The 23,244-nt window shown below is 29.7% G+C and overlaps 5 protein-coding genes and 1 long non-coding RNA gene across 9 annotated transcripts in view; 4 read left to right on the top strand and 2 right to left on the bottom strand.

The window, feature by feature from the left end:
* Positions 1-5,829, top strand: part of LOC132914055 (tyrosine-protein kinase transmembrane receptor Ror) — a 356,038-nt gene extending 350,209 nt beyond the window's left edge. For 2 of the 3 annotated variants that reach the window (XM_060972848.1, XM_060972850.1), the window contains 9 exons: positions 431-650; positions 729-853; positions 922-1,469; positions 1,553-1,792; positions 1,885-2,018; positions 2,127-2,343; positions 2,424-2,765; positions 2,839-3,107; positions 3,183-5,829. In XM_060972848.1, the coding sequence (XP_060828831.1) occupies positions 431-650; positions 729-853; positions 922-1,469; positions 1,553-1,792; positions 1,885-2,018; positions 2,127-2,343; positions 2,424-2,765; positions 2,839-3,107; positions 3,183-3,869 (2,782 nt within the window). In that variant the 3' untranslated portion in view covers positions 3,870-5,829. The remainder of the gene's footprint in view (positions 1-430; positions 651-728; positions 854-921; positions 1,470-1,552; positions 1,793-1,884; positions 2,019-2,126; positions 2,344-2,423; positions 2,766-2,838; positions 3,108-3,182) is intronic. The other variant, XM_060972849.1, reaches the window with a different exon arrangement.
* Positions 1-14,286, bottom strand: part of LOC132914061 (uncharacterized) — a 102,192-nt gene extending 87,906 nt beyond the window's left edge. The window contains exon 1 of one of the 2 annotated variants that reach the window (XR_009659505.1): positions 14,187-14,286. This is a non-coding gene — a long non-coding RNA (uncharacterized LOC132914061). Of the gene's footprint in view, positions 1-14,182 lie in introns of both variants that reach the window. The other variant, XR_009659506.1, reaches the window with a different exon arrangement.
* Positions 6,414-10,554, top strand: LOC132913960 (probable glutamate receptor). The gene is made up of 6 exons (XM_060972654.1): positions 6,414-6,861; positions 7,771-7,944; positions 8,523-8,761; positions 9,026-9,243; positions 9,456-9,709; positions 10,292-10,554. Exons 1-6 carry the CDS (start codon positions 6,782-6,784, stop codon positions 10,500-10,502), a joined length of 1,176 nt encoding a protein of 391 aa, XP_060828637.1. The 5' UTR covers positions 6,414-6,781; the 3' UTR covers positions 10,503-10,554.
* Positions 11,895-16,327, top strand: LOC132914060 (uncharacterized). The gene is made up of 7 exons (XM_060972856.1): positions 11,895-12,571; positions 13,109-13,203; positions 13,302-13,478; positions 14,145-14,362; positions 14,857-15,074; positions 15,704-15,954; positions 16,067-16,327. The coding sequence occupies exons 1-7, from the start codon at positions 12,359-12,361 to the stop codon at positions 16,284-16,286; spliced, it is 1,392 nt and encodes a 463-aa protein (XP_060828839.1). The 5' UTR covers positions 11,895-12,358; the 3' UTR covers positions 16,287-16,327.
* A 59-nt stretch (positions 16,328-16,386) lies between these two features.
* On the bottom strand, positions 16,387-18,603 carry LOC132914059 (large ribosomal subunit protein mL45). The gene is made up of 7 exons (XM_060972855.1): positions 18,475-18,603; positions 17,906-18,146; positions 17,489-17,806; positions 17,224-17,375; positions 17,061-17,109; positions 16,829-16,978; positions 16,387-16,743 (listed from the first exon to the last, which is right to left on the bottom strand). Exons 2-7 carry the CDS (start codon positions 17,954-17,956, stop codon positions 16,450-16,452), a joined length of 1,014 nt encoding a protein of 337 aa, XP_060828838.1. The 5' UTR covers positions 17,957-18,146; positions 18,475-18,603; the 3' UTR covers positions 16,387-16,449.
* LOC132914057 (nucleolar protein 14 homolog) lies at positions 18,603-22,366 on the top strand. Its single transcript, XM_060972852.1, has 5 exons — positions 18,603-20,640; positions 20,714-20,843; positions 20,925-21,089; positions 21,184-21,692; positions 21,777-22,366. The coding sequence occupies exons 1-5, from the start codon at positions 19,037-19,039 to the stop codon at positions 22,021-22,023; spliced, it is 2,655 nt and encodes an 884-aa protein (XP_060828835.1). The 5' UTR covers positions 18,603-19,036; the 3' UTR covers positions 22,024-22,366.
* The last annotated feature ends 878 nt before the right edge of the window (positions 22,367-23,244 follow it).

The following is a 23,244-nucleotide window of genomic DNA, read 5'->3' as shown; positions in this document are numbered from 1 at the left end:
CTGCCGCGAATTTTGTACGACAGTAAACATACAAGAATGTAACTGATATACGTTAAATAAAGAATCGAAAATATAAATTTGTGTGATTTTATTTTTATTTTAAAACATTTTATTTCATGAATCAGGACATTCTATCTGTTAATAGTTGTGTTTGTTTTACGTTTGAAGGTTATGTTTTGGAGAAAATAATCATGTATTTTGCTAAAAATCATGACATAAAATGTTCACGCAATGAAATAACAAATTGATATTTTTACTTTGCACAACAAATGAATCTGTATATGCTCCCATTATGGTATAAATATATCATTTTCTGAAATAATAAAGCAAAACGTTTTATACTTCTAACCTACCAAATTTACTCTATAAATATCTATGTTATTCAATGAATATATCAAAATAAACGTATTTTGTTTTGTATTATTAACAGCATTGGACCTGGAGATGGATTAGATCTCTCAGGAACTGGAATGTCAACTCCTCACATCTCTCATTTGGCATCAACAAATCCATTTAGTATATTATCACCAAGTCCACAACCAACTAGTTCTCAATCTAGTACTATCGACGTTCATACAATCGGCGGCCTTAGAAACGTCAATATGCAGTTATCTCCTGGGAGAAAAGACAATCATGAAGGAAAATGCGAGGTACATAAGCAATCATAAAGTCTTAAATTGGTCATTAAGTTATAAATCTTGCATTAAAGTTTTAATTCATTCTTTTAGGTGTATGTAGGGAAAACATGTGCACAATTTTTAGGAAATCAATCTGTTTATATTCCATATCCAATGACCCAAGAGCTGCTTGATGATAAACTAATGAAAGCTTTTGGTGTTATTAAGTACTCAAAGTAAGTGAATTGTATATGATTGTAATTTCATCATACTAAAACAAAATAAATTTTTGTTTATGTTTCAGTGAGGTCTCATCGAATTGCGAAGGTTATGCAAAACCATCATTATGTTTCTCTGCATTCCCAATATGTCGTGACCCTGCCAGTATTCTTAAACTTAAAAATTCTGAAGCTAGCGCAAGTTTATTTCATTTTCTGAATTCAAATCAGGGTGATTTGTCAAGAGACGCAGGTGATGGGGATGATGCAGATGATATTACAGGAGTTCATGGTATTCCCAGAAAACGTAGTCCTACATTAGGTCCTGGCTCAGAATTCAATCCATATAAGGATGGGAAAGCTTCCAACAAAAAGATAATAAATCAAAGCTATGGAGAAGCACAGTCATCCAACAGAATCGAGATCAATCGTAAATTACGCAGGATCTGTCGGCAAGAATGTGAAATGCTAGAAAATGATTTGTGTAAGAAAGAATACGCAATTGCTAAAAGACATCCACTGATTGGACATCAAGTGCCTTTAGTTGATTGTTCTGATTTACCAATGGAAGATAGCCCGGAGGCTCGTGATTGTTTAAGTCTTGGAATTTCCTCAGGAAACAATGTACAGGAAAGTACGTATTAAACTCCTTTAACAGCTCCTTAAATAATAAAACTATATTATTTTATTGTAAAGCGTTATTTCATCTTTTTGTAGATGACTACTGTTACTGGGGAAGCGGAAAGTCTTATCGTGGTATTGTGAAGACAAGCATTAGTGGAAGACCATGTATGCAATGGTCGCATGGTGAATTCAATCTCCAGATTTCCGATTATCCCGAATTAGCTGGAAAGCATTCATATTGCCGTAATCCAGGTGATAAAGAATTACAACCGTGGTGTTACGTTTATGTCGATAGTAAGCCGCAAAAAGAATTTTGTAACATACCTAAATGTGGTAAGTTGTGATAATTGAATAAACAATCAAAGACATATATATTACTCATTAGTATAAAAGTACTGAATACACTATAACTTTTTTCTTCACAGTTGAAAACTTATGGATCTATGCAGTCGTTGGTTTTGTACTAACAGGAGGATTTGTTGTCATATTAGTCTGTTACTGCTGCTGCTATAGAAGCAGAAAATCTAGAAGGCAAATGAATCATTTGCCATCAAATAAGGTAGAATTTTACCTAGTTTGAAAACTTGAAAACTTTAAATGAATCTGGATGAAAAGTTTTTCTACTAACAATAACAATACAAATTAATACTTTATATTTTATTTAAAGATGCTAACCAGTATACAATGTGATAAAAATATATACGACGGAAGACGAAGTACGACGCAACCTATGGAAATGAGTTCTCTTTTAGCTGGTCCTGGTAATACAACTCCAGGAACAGGAACATTAAGTAGCGGTAGTAGTCGAACGTCCAATAATAGAGTACCACAATTTACTACCAATAATGTTGTTCTTTTGCAAGAACTTGGAGAAGGAGCTTTCGGTATGCATGAAATAGAATAATTTTATATTTCCTTTTTATACACATTTTACATAAACTATAACTTTCTGAACGGTTTCTAGGAAAGGTATACAAGGGGGAATTACAAACCGGCAATAAATGTGAGCCGCCAATTTATGTAGCAGTGAAAACGTTAAAAGAGAACGCAAGCCCAAAAACACAAAGCGACTTCAAACGGGAAGTTGATCTCATGACAGACCTAAGGCATCCAAACATTATTTGCCTACTGGGCGTAATATTGAAAGGGGAACCAATGTGTATGTTGTTTGAGTACATGACCCAAGGGGATTTACACGAGTTTCTCATTTGCCATTCACCAAGATCAGACGTTCCATTAAACAATGGAAGCGGAAAAATTTTAGAGCAGCCAGAATTTCTACACATTGCTTTACAAATCGCATCTGGTTAGATCAATTTGGAATTTATAGTTTTATTACATATATCTATACAATTTACTAAATCAAGATATCATATTAGGTATGGAATATTTAGCCAGTCATCACTATGTTCATCGAGACTTAGCCGCGAGAAACTGCCTAGTTGGAGACAATTTAACTGTAAAGATCTCCGATTTCGGTTTATCTCGTGACATATATAGTAGCGACTACTATAGAGTTCAATCCAAAAGTTTATTGCCCGTTCGATGGATGCCACCAGAATCAATCCTTTACGGAAAATTTACGACAGAATCCGACGTATGGAGTTTCGGAGTCGTATTATGGGAAATTTATAGTTATGGCTTACAGGTAATAAAATAATGTTAAATAATAACACTATAGAATTAAAAAATTATACTTAAATATCGCACATTTAATTTACAGCCATATTACGGGTATAATAATCAAGAAGTAATAGACATGATTCGATCACGGCAATTGTTACCATGCCCGGAGGATTGCCCGACGATGATCTACAGTCTAATGATAGAGTGCTGGCACGAGGTGGCCAACCGCAGACCGCAGTTCCCGGAGATTCACCATCGCCTGCACAACTGGTACATAAACCAAACTTACCTGAGCGATTTCTGTAACGAATCTATCACCAGCTATTCCGGAAGCAGTCATAAAAGCACGAATAAAACAAATTCTACGCAGCTATCAGCGCCAATATACAAATGCGATCCAAAGGATATGAACTTCAAAGGGAACACAGAGCAACCGTTCTGTAATCTGAACGACCACAGCAATGGGATCAAGATGCTGCCGCCGAGCTTTCAGAACGCAAATTCCGTGGAACAGAGGTCAAATTGCTTCAATGAACACGGCACGCCCATAAAGGCTCCCATTTATCCGAATCAGACGACAAACATCAATTTGAACGATTTCGACGATAAACAGTGTTGTTCGCCAAAATTAAGCGGAGCGAAGAAGGTATTGCCTCCAGCACCTCAGCCGATGAACAAGATAAACACTCTTAATGGAACCAGACCAATGCAAAATGGAGCGCAACTAGTTGTCAGGTTACCAGACCCCAGTAAGGTCACTACAGAGACCAGGGTATCGAAGTGAACACAAACGAAGATTGTTCGCTTGAACAATTTTTGTATGTATTCATGGTAATCGTTACACAAGGTATATATCTATACCGTTCGTTTCGCAAGTACGATTCGATTTTCGAAGCTTCGGATAACGTTCGTTAAACAGGATAGGTAACTCTCTCTTCAATACCTAATCACTGCCACGTTTCCGTATTTATTTCTTCAATTGGAATATACATATTTTATACTGTCGATAAACACGTAAAAAAACATGGTGTACAACCTTAACGAATTTTTTATACGTACATACAACGTAACGGAATATACATACGTATAAATATGAATATATGCAGTATAGAATATAGGCTGTACCGTTTAATATTGTCGCGTTTCCCTTGTATTATTTCGTAGTTACATCTTCAGTTTTATAACATTTTCAACGTATTGAAAATCACGTTAATACGTAATCAAACATATTTACTAATAACATCTTATGCCATTAATTTTGTATAAGTGTACGAGAATCTAATATTCCGTTATATTATAGTCACAATGTTAGTGATACTATTCATGCGACAAAATTTTGTAAGTTAAGCAAGTTCTGTGAGACTTTTTATACTATTAGTTTTATTTATATTTTTGCATACGCGAAACCGTGAATTTCTCGACTGATCTATTGTTACTAGATTGTAATATAAATATAATATCGCGTGTCTGCCAGATGGTATTCACCATCTAATACGATTCTGAAAACCTATCTCCAGAAATGGCACAATAATCAATTATTGGCTGTACGTTGTAGCAGTAAGTCGATTACGCGAAAAGCACAATCTCATTGTGCGTTTAATAGATTTTTAAAAAAGTAACTTTATCTGTGAAAATTCGTGAACTATCGGTGATGATTCGTTTAAGAACGAAAAGCAATTCTAATCATATCTGAACGTGAACAATTATTATGCTCAACCAACCAATCGTGCATCTTTATTATATAGAGCAAAATGTTTTTCATACTCTTTTCATCGTTTCATAAAATCTTGTATTCTAAATTGTTTCACGTAAGAAACCAATCAAGATCGTGTGCTCTTAACTACTGCCAGAATTTACTATTCTTTATAGAGTCTATTCAGTTAAACGATACTCGAGACAAATATGTTGATGATTGCACTGATAGCAAGAACTTACAAAAGCTCAGAAATTTCCGAGAAATTATTGAAAAGTTGTCGACATTATTAACATGTAAATTATACAGGATCATATTATTCATGTATAGAGCGTAGAACCTACGATTATATGGAGCAGGCGTTACAAACTGTATTCATAAACGGTTCGAAACTAGTCTCTAGTGAAACTCGAATAATAATAAAACGAATTAACGCCTGGCTCGTTGCGATATAGCGTGAATTATACAGTTAGAATCGTAAGCAAGCGAATTGTAGGTTATGGAAGTCTAGAGTGAGAGTGTTTAAACAAGATTGTATTATACTTTTTATAATTTTCTATTAGGAGAGGAGAGTCAAAGGGGGATGTTTTGTCAGCCGAGATGAAGCTGTCAACTGTTTAAAATCGATTTAAACGAGATGATTAGAGTAACGATTTAATAATGTATTATGTTAAAACGGAACTCTTTTTCGAAGATGGCGAGCCTACGAATCGGTCTTTGTATTATTATTAATTATTATTATTAATTGTATGGTAATCCTGACATCCGCATCGAGGGCTCGTTATCCGTTAGATTTAAGTTAATTTATATCAATCGTTTTGAAGAAAGATCATAAATGTAAGATCTTTATATATTTAATCTTTGATCTTTATATATGTATATATATCTATATATATACACATACACACGATCAAGTACGATATACATATATACAATCCATGTTTTTTGTATGAAAGCGATATCACTTCATTTTTCCCTCTTGTCACACCTCGAACCCGATCTATTTTCAATCCGCAGCAACATGTTCCCTGAATAAATGTTAAAATATGTACGTATCGTATTTATTGACTTCCTCTTCCTAAAAATTTCAATTCTTTTCTCTTAACTTGAAATAAATCTTTTGCGTGAAAAAGGAGAATAGTCGGCCATAAATGACTTATATTATTTACTAAAATGAGTATTATTAATTAATAATTAATCAGCATAATTAATTATTTGTCAGAAATAATTACACAATTCGCAAATACTTTACAGAAAATCCTATTTCTAAATAATATAAGTAGCAAATAATGATTTTTCACGTTATTTTCCATTACTTTATAGCACAGATCGATAAATTAGTAATTTCGAAGTATTTTATTGTATCTAAAAAAAGACCACACATTTAAAAGAATTCAAAAAGAAATTACAGTGGCACAATTGCAGGTGGCTTGACCTGAATTACGACCATTATTGCAAATTTCAGAGATAAAAATCAAAATCAATCAATATTCATAAAAGCATTATTTTTTAACGCGTATATTCTCCACACGTTATCTTAGTAAAAAGATCATAATGTAAAAAGGTGCCCTTTCTACGTTATAACAGTAATATTTCGCTGATGGATAATCGCAGTACATACCGGAAACCAACGAGTTAACGGATATTCACGATGTGCGTCGCAACAGCAAACACATCAAAGATGCTTGTAACCCTGTTCATAATAATTCTTCGTTATTACCGTGTAAAATGTCAAATGGAGGAAAGTATAATTTGGGACAAGAACCAACAAGATTTCGTTCAACTATACAATGATTCAAGATTCCGCGATTTCCAAAGACAAAAGATTTCCACGAGGCAAGATTTACATATGAAAGATATCAGTGGAAAAGTTCTGAGAGCTTCTTACCACGAGGTTTTAAACAGATCCCTTATAAGCATATGAATTGCCCGTAAATTCGAGGCGTTGTTCCGCGAGACTTAAAGAATACTTCATCGTTATGCTTTAGGAACAGGATTTAGTCATGTTTTATGAGAACGACACGAAGGTGACTGGAATCTATGGCGATATATGGAACCTACTTGCATATCATCTCAACTTCACGTACGTTTTTCATGTCACGTATAAATTATATTTTACGTTAAGAAGGAAGATTTCAGAAGTTTTGTTAACAATTTCTAAAAACTGGTAGACATACAAGAGGTAACTTGAGATCGTGTTTAAATTAAAAATTTAACTATTCATTGTTTTAGTCAGAATATTTAGTAAATCACAAAATTGATCAAATGTCTTGCTAATATGAATATTTGTATAATAATAACAAGAATATTAGTGTCATCGGGTTTTTATTTAAGCATGTTCAGATTTTCTGATATTTTCTCAATATTTTTATTTCACACAAAAGTATAAGTATTAAATGTTTCTTAAATTATTTCATGCAGGACAAAATAGAACTCACTAACATAGAGTAAAACGGAATATCTATTATAATGCCTATACTAATTTAGAAGTATTTATTTACATTAAATGTTAAATATAGAACTTACATTTGCAATTTTTACAAAAATACAAATTTTATATCTTTTATCATGGCTTTAAACGAGTGTTCCATTTTACCTTATCCTATGGTCAAGGATATATTTCAATACTTCTGGGAAATCTTTTTACTAAGCTAAATTAACAAAGTCTTATTTTCTTATAATCTAAGGTTCAGTTAAAACATCCGATTCTCTATTAACAAAATGCAAAATTGAATATTCCATTCTACACATTGCCACAAATAAGAATTAATAGACAATTTTTAGACAAACTATAAAAAGTTAGTATAATATTGCTAGAAAAATTAATTACTTTTGTATATTTGATGATTATCTATATTATCTTGTGTCAAGTATATCCTAAGTACAGTATTTTGTACGAGTGTTGGATGATTTGGTTTTTAAATTGTTCATATAAATTTTTTAAATATTAAACCGAGCATTTAAGGTAAAAAGCATCGAGTTGTTGGATTAGGTTGATACCAGTGAAATACGAGGAACATCACTTCGGAGAACGCTTGGAAAACGGAAGCTACAGCGGTGTGATGGGGTTGCTCGATCGAAATGAAACGCAAGTGATTATGCGAACAGGATATTATGTTTTCCGCATGAATCTATTCGACTATACAGTACCCGTTTTGAATACCAAGTAGGAAATCTCTTTTTAAATAAATTTTTAGTTGAAAATTATTTTTATTATTAAAAATTACTGTTATTATTTCTGTATTTAGAGGTAGAATCATAATAGCTATTATTTTATTCTTTGGATAAATCTATCACACCGTTCTGAGTCGAAAAGGCTTTATTACACTTTCTTACATGGACTAGGGATAAAAACAAAAGATTATCTTAAACCTATCGATTATATTTGGAACTATCTTCTAGTTACTATTTATTGTATGTGGATGGCGAACGTGAACTCACGTTGTCATTTTCAACAATTACATTAAACGATTCTATTAATCTCTGAATAGATATTTCCTTAAATTATTTGACTTTAAAAAAAGAAATAAAGATCAATTACAATTTTTTACATTATTAATGCATACTTAAAATTGTAATGCTATACAGACAACATAAATATGTGGTCATCTATGATGCAGTGATACCAATTCAAGATTAAATTTATCATATTTATCATTTACGTTAGTTACGTTAGTTTGATAGTATTTGTTAAATAATTTATTATGATATAATTAAAATATTTGACTGACACACGTTAAACAGGTACCGATTGCATATAAAGCCAAACTACGAATACGACAACAGGTGGTTGTTGAGCATATTCACACGCGAAACTCTGTGCACTTACATCTTTCTAATCCTAATATTTGCTGTCGCTGGTTACATTTTTCAATATGGATCACGCAAAAATCGCAAAAGAAGTAAACAATCAAAGTCAAGGAGTGGATACTTCAATTTCACTGACCATATCTTTTACACATATTCCATAATGTGCTGTCAAGGTTTCATTATTTCTTGTTCTATTATTATTCTCTTAATTTGACAATTCCAAAAGTTTATTAATTTCTATAAATTCTATTATTTTAGCTACTATCCTAACTATTTATTGCGCTATTTCTAAATGAAATAAAATTTACTGAAGTTCAATTATAAAAGTAGAATTATTCTAAATTTGTTTTGCAATATTGTAGATTGATTGTTCTATGAAATAGCTGAAAACACAAGATTTGTTTTTAGAAGAATTTCGTTATGTTTAATATTTTCAGGATATCTTCCGCAAGGTTTTTGCGATCAGAGCAAAATATTATCCACATCGAAATTTTTATTCGCTTGGTTGATGCTGTTGATTTTCAGCTCTAGTCTCATTTATCGAATGACAAATCGGACTATGACACCACCGTTTGTCGATTTTAATACTTTGATAAATCAATCGAAATACGACGTTCTAATTTTCGAAGGATCTACAATCTATGAATTAGTAAAGGTATTAAGCCAAACTTCAAATTCCTACAGTGCTCTGTATAAATCCAATTTTTTTATTTCGTTATGCTGTTTGTTAAAAAATTTTTCCCTGTTTTTCAAAAGTATTTTAAATAAGAAATAAAAAGGGAAAAAGAGGTGGTTTTCAAAAATATGAATTTCAACAGTTCATCCCCTATACAGTTATTTAATATTAACTCGACAATGTACTTTCAGAATGCCATTCATTCGTCAGTGTACAACAGTCACGAATTATCGGAACGTATCTTCTTTGAGAAAAATTTAAGTTTCATATACAAGGAAATTTGTTTTAGCAAAAAATTACTCGCCATTTTAGAGAACGAATACAGAGCATCTTCAAGAAGCAAAAATTTCTGTCGGGTCGTACCAGTGGGAAAAAATTATTTTCAAACTTGGGTTGGATTTGGTGTATCAAAACGTTTTCCGTACAAACGTTCCATCGACACGTCGTAAATATACTTATGACAAATTACATAATTACCTCTAAAAAATTATTTAATTTTGAATATCGAAATTTAGAAAATGAAAATATATTATACAGTGACTCACGAAAGTAATCGAACAAAGCTGTAACACTATAATAAGACACGACAACATGGTGACTGTATTGATAAAACATCAGACGAATTTAAAACTGTACATATGTAGAAATTACAAGATATTTATGGAAAACAAATGCTTGGCAAAAATCACCAAAGTTTATGAACAGTCGATTATTCACTATATTAATAATCCCGAATATTTAACAAGACTGCAAAATCTTTAAATTGCATTACATTGCTAATACTAATTTTCTATACTAGTCTTTTACAAAGTGTACGTTTCCAATAAATGTCGTGTAATTTCTATACAAACTCGTTTCAAATTCCACTATTATAATCATGATAATAGTTTCCGATTTCAAAATTCAAAAAGTTCAAAAATATGCGTATATAAGTGATAAATATCGCGAGTCAAAATTGAATGGTTTGGAAGGGGACACATTTTCGTGCTATTTTTCTTACTTTCCTTAATCGAATTATGGTTTTCAGAATAATAAAATTACGCGAAGTTGGCCTAATAGATATCTTAAAAGATCGCTGGCTCCATCACATAAATAATATAGAAAAGACTCCTTTCAAAAGGATCGACATGCATCAAGTTTATCTACTTTTTAAGATGCTTTTTATTGGTATTGTTCTTTCCCTCATAATACTTTCATTAGAAAATCTAATATTCTTTTGTAGAAAGGAATTTACGTAATTACTATTGTAAATATGATAAATGGTAATAAATGAAATATGGTAATACAACATTTTTCACCCTCCTTTCTTTTTTCCTAATTAAAATAAATAACAAACTGTATTGAGTAAATATTCACAAAAAGCCAGCACTGTTTACCATCAGAAATGAGTTTCGGTTAAGTTTGGATTACTCGAGGAAAAAGTCTCGGTCCTTCGTACTTTATTAAATGTAAATAGTGTTGGGGAAATTGCATACTTTTGTGTAGTCCTTTTTCGATAATAAAATGAAATTTTGTGAATATTTACCTAATATTGAACAGTCTTAATATTGGCCACACTAGATTTACACATGCACATTTAATTCCTTAATGTTACCCAACAACTTGGCGTATTTATAATTTTCAAATTACGTCTGTAGTATTTCATTCTAAATTGCAGAAACTCCAAGTGAAAATCTCAGTAACAGAAAAGAAGTCCCATTTTATACGATTTCTTTTCCATTAACCTGGCGATGAATAAAATTTATTATATAAAGTCGATCTACATTACTAAATGCATTTCTATCACTGACCTAAATCGTAGGTATGTTTCATGTTACAACGATTTATCAGTATGAAATCATAGCGTTTAGCATCGACTGTGTTGCAGAAACGCGAGATCGTGAGACACGATAACATTTACCGAAGCAAATGTTAGAGCAATTTAGCGTGACGTTTCGTTAGTAATATTAGCTGGAACTATTTTATTGAAATGGCAGCTTGATATGTGACACGCGATTAATTTTAATCGTTATGTTCAATCTTAACAGTGTAGATAATAACGCGTAATTATGTGGATATATATAAAGATTATTTAAATTTGTTGTAGAACTTTAAAATCATGTATAGTAAATGGGAAAACTTGCATGGAAAAAGGAAGGTGAACTATCGAATTACTAGAAAAGTAAAAAAATAATTTCTGTAATATTACATAATATTGAATAGAATATTTTAAAATTTGATAATAAACTTAGTAAAAAATTTGTTTATCCTCCGAATTTAGTTTAACATTTAATCGAAAGTTTCTTTTACTTTTCCTTATTCTAAATTCAATTGAATTGAACAATACCTATAGATAGCTAATTTACAGAAAGCGAAGAATTTATTTACGTAAAATTAAAATTTCGATTTAAACTATAAGTTTTTTCATATTTCTTCTGTATTCAATAGATATGAACAAGCTCCTATATCTATTTCATTTATATCCACTTAAAATTTTCAATAAAATATTGCATATATAATTACTTCGCGTGTTACAACACAACTACAACATAATATCTTTCAATGTGTGTAATGTCATGGAAAAATTCGACTTTTCTAAAAAAAAAGATTCCAAATTATTTTTCTAAAGCTCTGTTATTTTTTATTTCTTACTCTATTCTAATATTAAAAATGAAATTTATACGATGATTAATTTTTTACTTGATTATATAGCCAGCTATATAAATGAAAGATAGTTTCAACTATCTAACGATAAATCTCAAATATCTCGAAATAGTATCCTAAATAATTTCTTGTACATTCTGTAGTCTAAATAAATTAGACTACACTCGAAGAGCAGAATAGATAGAACAAAAGACGACAGACAGAACTTTTTAAAATGATTACATTGATTAAAATCGACCTTACGACTAGCCACCAAATAAAAAGCAGAAAATAAATGATTTGATCGATTAGAAGATAATCATATCGCATTAAAACGAAAATATCGAGCAACATCAATATGTATAATGAAACCTCCTGCTAACGATTGTGGTTGAAACAAACGTCGTTAAAGCAAGAGCAAACGTTACCACTGTCGTTCTTCGAGCAAAACAGTCTAAGAAACATTTTCTTCATGAGAAAGATACTACTATTCGTGATGATTCACGAATTACTTAGACCTGTTCGATCAGTGAACGGTGTGATATGGGACAAGAAACTACAGGATTTTGTACCGATTTTCAGTATCCCAGCTTTCGCAGCTGTAAACAACGAACTGCTGAGCCAAAGTCGAAGAGAGGAAACATACGATTTCCAAGGAAGAATCGTTAGATTATCTTATTACGAGGTAAAGATAATGTTTTCCGTTTTGAAAAATTGTAAAGTTGAAGCTGTTTTTTTCTTTCTGACTCATTTTATATAAATTTCTGCTGGAAGATTACAAAAAAAAAAAATTCATTTCACTGAATTCACTTAACAAATTATACAGAATTATACGATAACAGGATCATTATAAATTTTATTTTAATTCAATTCTATTATACCTGTCGAAGCATAATTTATACCAAATTTATACCAAAATAGTCAAAATAGAATTTTCTTACATATTTATATTTTTATATTATATATTAACATAATATTATGTAATATATATTTTATTATATTTTTATTTTTTTATTTTTATATTTTATTTTTCTTACATATTTATATTTTTATATTATATATTAACATAATATTATGTAATATATATTTTATTATATTAATTTTATTTTAATGTTTGCGCTTCTATTTAAAGAACCCATAAAATGTTGAACTTGTTCAACCATAGAGTCGGGAATTATTCGAATTACTATAATTTATACCATGTTTTATGATGTCTCTTTAGGAAAAGAACCTTATCAATAGCATAGATAATGGAACACGAATCAGCGGAATTATAGGCGAGATCTGGAATATTTTGTCCGAATATTTAAATTTCACGTAATGCTAAATTCTCTCTATTTCTCTTATTTAATGAATCTGACATTAGATATTAAACCAACAAAGACACAGATTTTCGGAAAATTCAAACTTTTTAGAATAAAACCGATTCTGACTAACGAGAAGAATGCAGGAGCGTCAGATCCTGATGGCATATTTAGAACTGGTTTAATGAAGTATATTACAGATAATACAACAGATGTAATACCGAGGATGGAAGCTCATCCCAAGAAATTGACTGTTACCCAGATGACGATGCCTTTATGGAAAGCCGAGTAAGAGTATTTTATAGTAAAAAGAATTATGTTTATGTTAATTATGGATGTTATAAACATGAATTATAAAAACAAATTGTATAGACACAAACTTTACTCTCAGTCTTTTTTATCCATTAGCAATCCATTGCAAATAAATTCATTTTACTATTTTGAATAAGCATCGAAGAATCATAAAGTATCATCTTATTAAAAAGATAATAATTTGTTTGTCTTTTGTCTTTTACAGGAAAGTAATTTTAAAATTAATTCAGCGACTATACATATGCTGTCGCTACCTATATATTTTTCAATGTTTTTAGGATATTGATTGTCACAATATCAGCTATTCTGGTCCTATACGAAGTTTCTTGGATGTTTCATTTATTTTTAAACATAATATATATAATCGTAATATGTCTTTCTTTTTTCTATACGTTTATTTTTTCAACCAATCGTAAGTCACATTCACCCATTAAATAAAAGCAGTAGACAGAAAAAGGGCATAAGGAAAATAGTATAAAAAAGAATAATGAAATGATACATTAACGTAATGTTAGCCGTTAATAGGTAGAAATATTATTTTAACCATCAAATGATATTAAAACTCAAAACCAGAAAATCAATAAATATCATGCTTTTTTCGTATAGTCTTCAAATATGTACAGTATCATAATTTACTTACAGATATCGGCTATATATTGAACGAGAAGTAAGACACGTACCTACTTGGATGGTGAAATTATTCTCCAAAAGAGTTTGGTACGCAATTCTGATAACATATTTTTTATTAAGCATGTGCAGCTATCTTTCTCACAAGGTCGAGACGAAAATCATGATTAAGAACTTGCAGACTGACTTGAACGATCATTTCTTCTATAACTTTGGCATGATCTGCGGACAAAGTAAGAAAAAATACATTAGCGCAAGTTATGGCACATCAAATACAAACTTAATCTGCTTAAAATTCTTCTTCACGAAAATCTTTTTATGATTACAAACTTTTATTTACACGAGGCACGATTTTTATTATTATCTATATTGTACAATATGCTTTATTAATATAGTAATAACTATTAACAGCTATAATTAATAATAATTTACATTATCACAATACCAAACCAAAAGAAACTCAAAAAAGGAAAATTAAAGAAAAGTAAAATTATCTCTTTCAAAATTGAAGTCTTATTTTAAAAGCTAGATCAATGTACACTTGTGTACAGTTGTGTCTGTGTAAAAATTGAATAGAAAACAATGCATCAGTACACAAGCTTTAATGCCTTTCTTTAAGAAATATTCTTCTCACTTTTTTACCATCTTAAATCTTTTTTGCATTTATTACTACAGCTTTTCACTAAGCAATTAATTTATTACGAATGAAAGCTCTAATTTTTTACAGGCTTCCTTCCATCTTCTTCCATCAGAAGCTCAAGGATAGTGGAATTATGGTTGGGTTTATTTTCTTGTTTGATCAGAACCGCTTTCAGTGCCCTTTTAATAGGCTATATGACGCAAACTACCTTCACACCTCCTTTCAACGATCTAGAATCCCTTTTGAATAATACTTCGTACAAAATTTTAACTTTAAATGGTTCTATACCGAATATTATTATCGAGGTATGAAAACATAATTTTTCCGGAGTCAAGAGCTCATAACAAAAACGATCCTTGCCCATGTTTGTTTTCTTCTAGGAAAACGAAAGAGTATGAATTTGTGACCAATACGTTTCAGTTCTTTTAAACAAAATATTTATCGTATTATGTAATTACTGTAAGTTATCTGTAATTAGATCACAGTAGGACTCTATTTAAGACAGTGAGTTATACAACTATGATAAGGATTATTTGTGTAAAATTGTTTAATTTTTATTGAATAAATCAAGGCGTAAGTCATTCGTAAGTCTCTGACCATTATACAGGATGTATAATTATTTGAGAAGTTGAAAAATGTGACAAGGGCCGTTTTTGTTATAAGTCTCTCAATTCCAACCATTATAAATTATCAGAAATTTAGGAAAATATAAAAATAAGTGAGTATATATTAAATATCTTCAGGTATCAGGTATCTTATTTAGATATAATTTTATGCAAATTTTGAGAAACATATATCATAAAAATACCATAAACAACTCATGAATCGAGTTTCTATAATAGAAATTGTAATTACAATATAAAATGTAATGTAAAGATGTAGATTATTCTTAGCTGTTTTATTTAAATATAATTATTTTATTACTTGAGTTTAGCGAGGAACATCGCCTGCATACAGAAAAGTTCTTGACATGAAACGATATATTGTTATGGATACAACTGAGGAGATGTATACAAAAATATGTACATCCAATAATCCATACACAATATTCGAAAGCGAAGATTTAAAAAAAGCTAGAGGAATGTACTTCTGTCGATTGAATCCCGTAGGAGTTCCTTTATTTTATTCATGGATAATTCCCGGAATTTCGAAGACTTTTACACATAAAAGGTCTATTGATATCGGGTAAATATTTTAACTTTACGTTAATATTCACATATGTATGTTCTTCGTAATATTGTATAAACTTATTTAATTCACAAAGAAATAGAATAATTTGATTATTTTTACTATATAGAATGTTGAAATTATATGAAGTTGGCTTTATCAAACTATTGAAACATCGTTGGATAGAGTCAAAGAACGTTGAAAAAGAGTCACTAAATGTGACAGAACCAATTATCTTAGAACAAGTGTATTTAACATTAATGATATTCATCGGTGGGCTTCTAATATCATTCGTAATTCTTTTGTTTGAAAATATAATATTTTTCTGCAAAATTAAGAAAATATCCTAAGAAAATTGTGAAAATTATTGTAAAAAAATGTAAAAATTAATAAAAATCTAGAGATATATTATTGAAAAGTTTGTAATCTTCATATTTGCATCAAACAATATTTTATTTTAAAAGTATTTTATTCACCAATTAATAACTGGAATTTGTACATGAAATACAATTATTATGGTTTTGCATCAGTATGCTGTTTATCTAAAGTTTCTGGCGGTACCACTTGAGCAACTGATTCAACAGCGCTATCAGATGATGAGGGTTGTTCCTCTTCCTTTGGCAAGATGTAAGTAGATGTCGGTATTTCTTTCGATGTTAGCCAATTTGGTATAATTTTTCCGTGTATTCGCCAAGTACCATATACATTGGATATATGTTTCTCAAATACTATATAATCCAAAACATCTTTCTTCACTGTCTCACTACCTAATAACACTCGTCCAAATCGATCATAAATGCAGAGAAGCTAAAAGATTAATTTTTCATGTAATAATTTAAATATTATAAATATCCCATATATATATATACAATATTAAGATCTGCTGTTAAACCTGTTGAGTATGAAAACGAATAGTGACTTGTGCAAATAAATTGCTCTTTGTAATCAGACTTGTTACTCTAGCATGTACAATACGTGCTGGCTCCAGAGATTCCAAAAATTTCCAAACAATTGTTTTGTTCTCTACATTATGTAACAGTAACTAAAATGAAATGATATCTATCAGTATATTCATACCATTGTATGAAAAAAACAACATGAAATTTAAATATATTGAGACATACAGGATATGCACTTTCTGTAACATATTGTAGTATTTCATCTTGATCTTTACTGTAAACACAATAAATTTATAACTTAATCTAAATTGTCATTAGCATAAATACACGATGTGTGATCAGTTTTGAAGTAATGTATTCCAAATAAATTTCAATGAACATTTCTTACCGACATAAAGCTTCGTGTGCTTTTTTATAAACATTTAATAGGTTTTCTCTAAATGTATCAGATGAATAGTTGTCCTCATATGACTTAATCTTTCTAAGGGCTATAAAAGATTTACTCTTTTTTTCTATAAATTCAAACTTTTGTTTTGCACCCTAAACATTACATATAAAAGTATTTTGAATATATTATTAATTCAATCTTCTATTTCTATCTCTAATTCAATCTTTATTAATTATATTATGCTATAAATAAATGTATTATGTACCATAGTGCTAATGGGAGAAAATTTTCCATCACCTTCTGGAGCAATATAACCTTCAAATATTTTAGGTGTACAGCTAATAAGAACTGGTCCTTCAGACCAATTTCTTTGTGGTAGAATTCCAGCTTCTTTCAACTTTGTTCTCACCCTGCTGTTAGTTTCATCGTCACTATCAAATGTAGGTAATTTTATTTTAATGTATTTCCTTCCTCTTTCTTTGCGAAACTTTTGATTAAAATGTTTCTTTATATTTCTGACTTGTTGAGAACTGTCATTAGGAACTGGATAATTAATAGGACCTAACATTACTGGTAGATTATTCTAAAAACCAGTAAAATATGTTTTACAGTTAAACAATCAATATAAAAAACTGACATTTTAAATTGATAAAATTATATCATTAATAAAGTTTGAAATTACCTGCATATACTTCCCAAAAATGCATATTGCATTTCTGTATCTTTGTATCATCTTTATAAATGTATCTGAGTTACGTTACTTAAACTTAAACTTATATTTTTCAAATGAAATTTATTTAAATCACTTGTTACGTTTCCATCGAATACTATATTTAGGTTACGTTAAGACTAACCAAAACAAATTAGTGAAATACACTATTTAGTAACACACAAATATATTTACATTAAGATACTTCCGTTAACTGAAAAATCAAATGATTTCAACGTTATCAATGACAGCGTTATAATTAACAAATTCTATTAGTTGCTGCTTTTCGAAAATTCAAAATAAGATAAAATAAAAATATAAGTTATATAATAGAAGATAAGATACGGAAAATTATTTCTTAAATATGAAATTTACAAATAAAGTATGGTATAATCATTAAATGCATATAACATTTAATATATTTTTATTCAATATCTATTTAAAATATTCGCCTACTACTTACAAAATAATTACTTACAAAATTACTTACAAAATTACTTACAAAATAATTACTTACAAAATTACTTACAAAATAATTTTACCTATTTTCTTCTTCATTGTATCATTATGATATTACTTTTACATTGATTTGAAACGTAATGTGGTTAATAAAATTTTATATTTGTTTCTATGACGAAAAATCTTGACAATTCCGTGAGAATGATGTCTTGATTTCCGTTTCCTGATAGTTCCAAACTATACATATACACGTGAATAGCGGTAACACATTTAATTCTAAAGTGAAACTTATCGAACAAAATCTTTTACAGCATTGTTATTGAATAGTGATGCATTATTTTAATTTGCAATAGCACGAACACGCTGTATTCTGATTTTAAAGCTTTATAATCACTGAATAATTAAATATATCTTTTTTGAATAAGATAGGTTATGAATTCAAAATTGTACTTTATATTTATAAATGTATATGATTATAATATTTAAAGAAATACTCTTTATTTAAAAAACGATATTAATTATGATCCATATATATTTCGAAATAATATAAATTATTACAAAATGATAATTATCATATAAATTAAAATTTCTTAAAATTAAATTAAAATATTTTAAAAATACATACGTTAAAAGCAAGAAATAAAAATGGTTAAAGCAAAGAAGAAATTATTATCGGAAGTTTCCCAACAAATACGTAATCAACAAAAGAAGAAATCTTTGAACCCATTTGAAGTGCATATAAATAGGAACAAACAAAATGTATTGGGTAAAAAGAGCAAGGCAGATGAAGGTCTCCCAGGTGTATCTCGTGCAAAAGCAATTAAGAAGCGAAAAGAGACGCTCCTTCAAGAGTACAAATTAAAAAATAAGGATAATTTATTTTTAGACAGGCGTATAGGTGAAAAAAATTTATCCCTGAACGAAGAAGATAAAGCCTTGGCTAGATTTGCAGCAGAACGTATGAGAGCTCATAAAAAAAAAAATATTTATAACTTAAATGATGATGAAGTATTAACACATAGGGGTCAGACTTTAGAGGAAATCGAAAAATTTGATGACCCAAAAAGTGATGATGAATATAGCGATGATGAGAGTAGAACCGGTAAACTGGATAAAAAGTTTGTTGATGAAGCTCACTTTGGTGGTGGTATTTTGTCCAAATCAGGATCTGAAAAGTCTAGGAAAGATCTTATAGATGAGCTTATAGCTGAATCAAAAAAACGCAAAGCTGAGAAACAGAAAATACGTGAACAAACTATCGATTTGACAGAAAAACTTGATTCTGAGTGGAGGGATCTCCTTCCAATTGTTTCAGCAACTAATAAGAGTGTTAAAGGAGAAAATACAGAGACAAAGGCTGATGATTATGATATTGCAGTACGTAAATTGAAATTTGAGGCTAAAGGTACACCGTCAGATAAATTAAGATCTGAAGAAGAGATTGTAAAAGAGGAAAAGGAGAAACTGGAAGCTTTAGAAGCAGATCGATTGGCAAGAATGAAAGGACTTGTAAATAATATAAGTAATGAGATTAAACACAAATCTGCAGATGATCTTGATGATGGTTTTGTGCTAGAAACTATAAATGACCAAATTCCAGCAGATGATGATGGAGAAAATTTAATTAAAGATGCACAAGGAGGTTCAAATAATGAAGAGAATATAAATATCCAGGGAGATAAACAATTAAATACTACTGCAATGAATGACCTTATTAAGAAAGAAAGCGAAATAGAGAAAAAAAATTCTGTCGAAAGGGAATTAGTTGAAAGTTGTAGCGATGACATCTCAGAATCTGAAAGTTCTGAAGATGATAATTTATCAGATTTGAAAGACTCAGAATCTTCTAGCGACGAAGAGAAAGATTTAAACAAAAGCGATATGATAACTAGTTTAAAAGGAAAACCAAAATCTAGTGTTCTGAAGTTGGATAGTCAGACTAGAGAACAAGAAATTAGAGATGATCTTTTAAAAATAAAAAACATCATGGAAAGTGCAAGGAAGGAATTACCTTACACTTATAAGGTACCAGAAAGTTTTGAAGAGTTGCAAGAATATTTGCAAAATTATAATGCTGATTACCAGTCAGTTATAGTAGACCGTATAATTAAATGTAACCATTGGTCATTGAATAATACAGATAAAGAAAAGATAACAAATTTATTTTTGTTTTTATTACAACATGTAAATAATCATATTATTGGAAATGATGTTGAAAGTATAGTTAAAGGTTTCCAAATTATTGATAGGTAATATATAACTTTCTAATAAAATTTAGTTACTTGTATTATATCTATACTATATTACACATACTTATTTCAGATTATCTCCTTTTTTATACGATCTTGCTCATCTAAATCCACAGAATGCCAAATCTGTTATACAAGGAATAATCAAAGAAAAGCACAACGACTTTGAGAGAAATAAGAAGAGATACCCTGACCTAGATACAGTATGTTTAACATATAACTATATTAAAAATATATTTTCAACAATATTAATTATAATCTTCTAATAAATATCTTTTTTTCAGCTTATTTTCTTTAAATTGGTTTCTTTGATATTTCCAACGTCCGATTTCAGACATCCTGTAATTACTCCCTGTGCAATATTTATGTCTGAAATACTATTTAGATGTCGTATTAAAAATAAAATAGATATTTCAAAGGGTCTTTTTATATGTACTCTTATATTAGAGGTAATTGTTACTACTACTGTTACATTTTTATAATCGAACATATTATGTGGATATGCAATACCTTATATTAATAATATTCCATTCACATTCACAGTATACAGTATTAAGTAAGCGATTTGCTCCATCTGTGATAAATTTCTTGCGTGGAATAGTTTACGTATCCACGCCTACACATTTAATAGAAGGAATAAAAATAATACCACCCTTTAAAACAATCGGGGACTCGAGAAATTTATTAATACTTGATGAAGATCATGCGAAGTTTGATATTAATCCAAGTAGTATTTATATGAAAGCGTCCGATCTGATTGATGGCCACATAGATGATGATTTCAGAATAAGAGCCTTATTAGTAGCTGTAAATTTATTGCGTGAATTTAAAAACCATTTAGAAGAACTGGAAGCTGTGTATTCGATATTTGAACCAATTTTAAAATTACTTAAATCGAATTCTTTTGACAAATATCCACCAAACGTAAAGAAACATATTATGCAATTACGAGAAGATTTGGAAAAACTAAAGAATAAAAAGTTAGAATACATTGTGGTTGGAAAGAAGAAACCAAAACCATTAAGATTATACGAGCCGCGAATTGAAACAGTGTATGTAAAAATTTAATTTGTAATTTCAAATCACGCCGTTTTATAAATTCAAAAATGTTATTAAGTTTCATATATTCTTTACAGATATGATGGTAAGAAACATAAGACTATGTCCAAGGAGAAAGCTGAAAGAGAAAAATTGTTGCACAAGTATAAAAAAGAAATGAAAGGTGCTATGCGTGAAATACGAAGAGACAGAGCTTTCTTAACGAAGCTACAAATAAAACAACAGATTAAGAGCGATGAAGAACGTAAACGCAAGGTGAAAGAAATCTTTGGCGAAGCTGCAATGCAACAGAGTGAATTAAAGAAATTAAAACGGAAGAAATAATAGTAATAGAATAAACCGCGCACTCTGGAGTCTGTATATATTATCTTTCTTAGACAATATTGGTATTTTGAATGATTTTGTGCAAGATTGTATTGACGATGACCTCAGATATAACGAATCGTGATCGCTATATTAGCGTTTTTTTTTAAGATTCTTATCATTTCATCAATTGTAATAAATGTAAATAAGCATTTTCATAAGAAAATCTTTTAATCTATTTTGTTTGTCAAAACAATACTGTAATTGGATGATACGGAGGTAATTCCTTATGGAAAAAAACTAGCAGGAAACACAAAATAAAATTCTCTCGTCCGAGAAAATAAATAAAAAGTGTGATATAAAATTTGCCAATTAGTTTTCCCGCTTACTTTTCAAGAAAATAGAATTTGAACGCGTTTAACACTAGAACTACCGACATTTAACACGTAGCTATCTCTACTAAAATCAACCAAAATGACTGGTCTGTAAAAAATACATAATAATAGAATATTTTTATATTTATTGATTTATTATTATCTTACAAAGGAAGCTCCATGTTCTGAGATCGTAAAAACTATATAATAACTATAATAATAACAATAAGTACAATAATGAAGAATATTTAATAATATTTAGTAAAATCTTTGGTAACAAGAATATTAAAATAAATTTCTATTGGTAAATATAAGTATAATATAATAATAAGCGTAATAAGTGTAGTATAAAATAATAAAATACAAATATAACTTAAATTATTAGGTGCAGAAGTTATCATTCGTCACATTTCTTACAAACGTAAAGTTTCTTCTGCGTGCATTTTCCGCATACATATTTTTTACAAAGATTGCAAATGGTGGTGGTCTTATTATTATTATAGTACCCTATTTGACACCATTTATGTGAATAAGGTGAGTTCTTTGACGTACTTTGGATCTCAGATGCTTTTTGTTCTATCCGTGATTTTTCATTGCCAGCGACGAGTTCATCTGCTAATTGAAACATAAAATCTTTTCTGGATATCTGCTCACCTGTGGTTTCCTTATATAAAATCCAGATATTTATGCCAGCTAAATCTAAAATATTAAAAAATACTTGAAGTGGCCATCTTCTTGATCCCAACTTCACGCTATATTTTTTTGTCATTTGGTCTGCTATATCTACCCCAAATTTTGTTTTATTATAAAATTCGACCGTTTCAGGTAGGCCCTTTTCGCTTTTTTCTAAATAAGGAAATCCATTTAC

Source organism: Bombus pascuorum, chromosome 14 (genome assembly GCF_905332965.1).
Source record: "Bombus pascuorum chromosome 14, iyBomPasc1.1, whole genome shotgun sequence".
Classification (NCBI taxonomy): Eukaryota; Metazoa; Arthropoda; class Insecta; order Hymenoptera; family Apidae; genus Bombus; species Bombus pascuorum.
Note: the sequence above shows the minus strand (reverse complement) of the source record. Positions and strands in the feature narration are given on the sequence as shown.

Excerpts from the sequence above, each read along its gene's own strand:
- LOC132913960 (XM_060972654.1), top strand. The coding sequence starts at position 6,782 with ATGTTTTATGAGAACGACACGAAGGTGACTGGAATCTATGGCGATATA. Across the intron at positions 8,762-9,025 it reads TTCCATAATGTGCTGTCAAG|GATATCTTCCGCAAGGTTTT; the intron begins GTTTCATTATTT and ends TAATATTTTCAG. Across the intron at positions 9,244-9,455 it reads CAATCTATGAATTAGTAAAG|AATGCCATTCATTCGTCAGT; the intron begins GTATTAAGCCAA and ends ATGTACTTTCAG.
- LOC132914060 (XM_060972856.1), top strand. The coding sequence starts at position 12,359 with ATGAGAAAGATACTACTATTCGTGATGATTCACGAATTACTTAGACCT. Across the intron at positions 12,572-13,108 it reads TTAGATTATCTTATTACGAG|GAAAAGAACCTTATCAATAG; the intron begins GTAAAGATAATG and ends ATGTCTCTTTAG. Across the intron at positions 15,075-15,703 it reads TACCGAATATTATTATCGAG|CGAGGAACATCGCCTGCATA; the intron begins GTATGAAAACAT and ends ACTTGAGTTTAG.
- LOC132914059 (XM_060972855.1), bottom strand. The coding sequence starts at position 17,956 with ATGATACAAAGATACAGAAATGCAATATGCATTTTTGGGAAGTATATG. Across the intron at positions 17,110-17,223 it reads GCACACGAAGCTTTATGTCG|TAAAGATCAAGATGAAATAC; the intron begins GTAAGAAATGTT and ends TTGTGTTTACAG. Across the intron at positions 16,744-16,828 it reads TTCGTTTTCATACTCAACAG|CTTCTCTGCATTTATGATCG; the intron begins GTTTAACAGCAG and ends TTAATCTTTTAG.
- LOC132914057 (XM_060972852.1), top strand. The coding sequence starts at position 19,037 with ATGGTTAAAGCAAAGAAGAAATTATTATCGGAAGTTTCCCAACAAATA. Across the intron at positions 20,641-20,713 it reads GGTTTCCAAATTATTGATAG|ATTATCTCCTTTTTTATACG; the intron begins GTAATATATAAC and ends TACTTATTTCAG. Across the intron at positions 21,693-21,776 it reads GAGCCGCGAATTGAAACAGT|ATATGATGGTAAGAAACATA; the intron begins GTATGTAAAAAT and ends TATTCTTTACAG.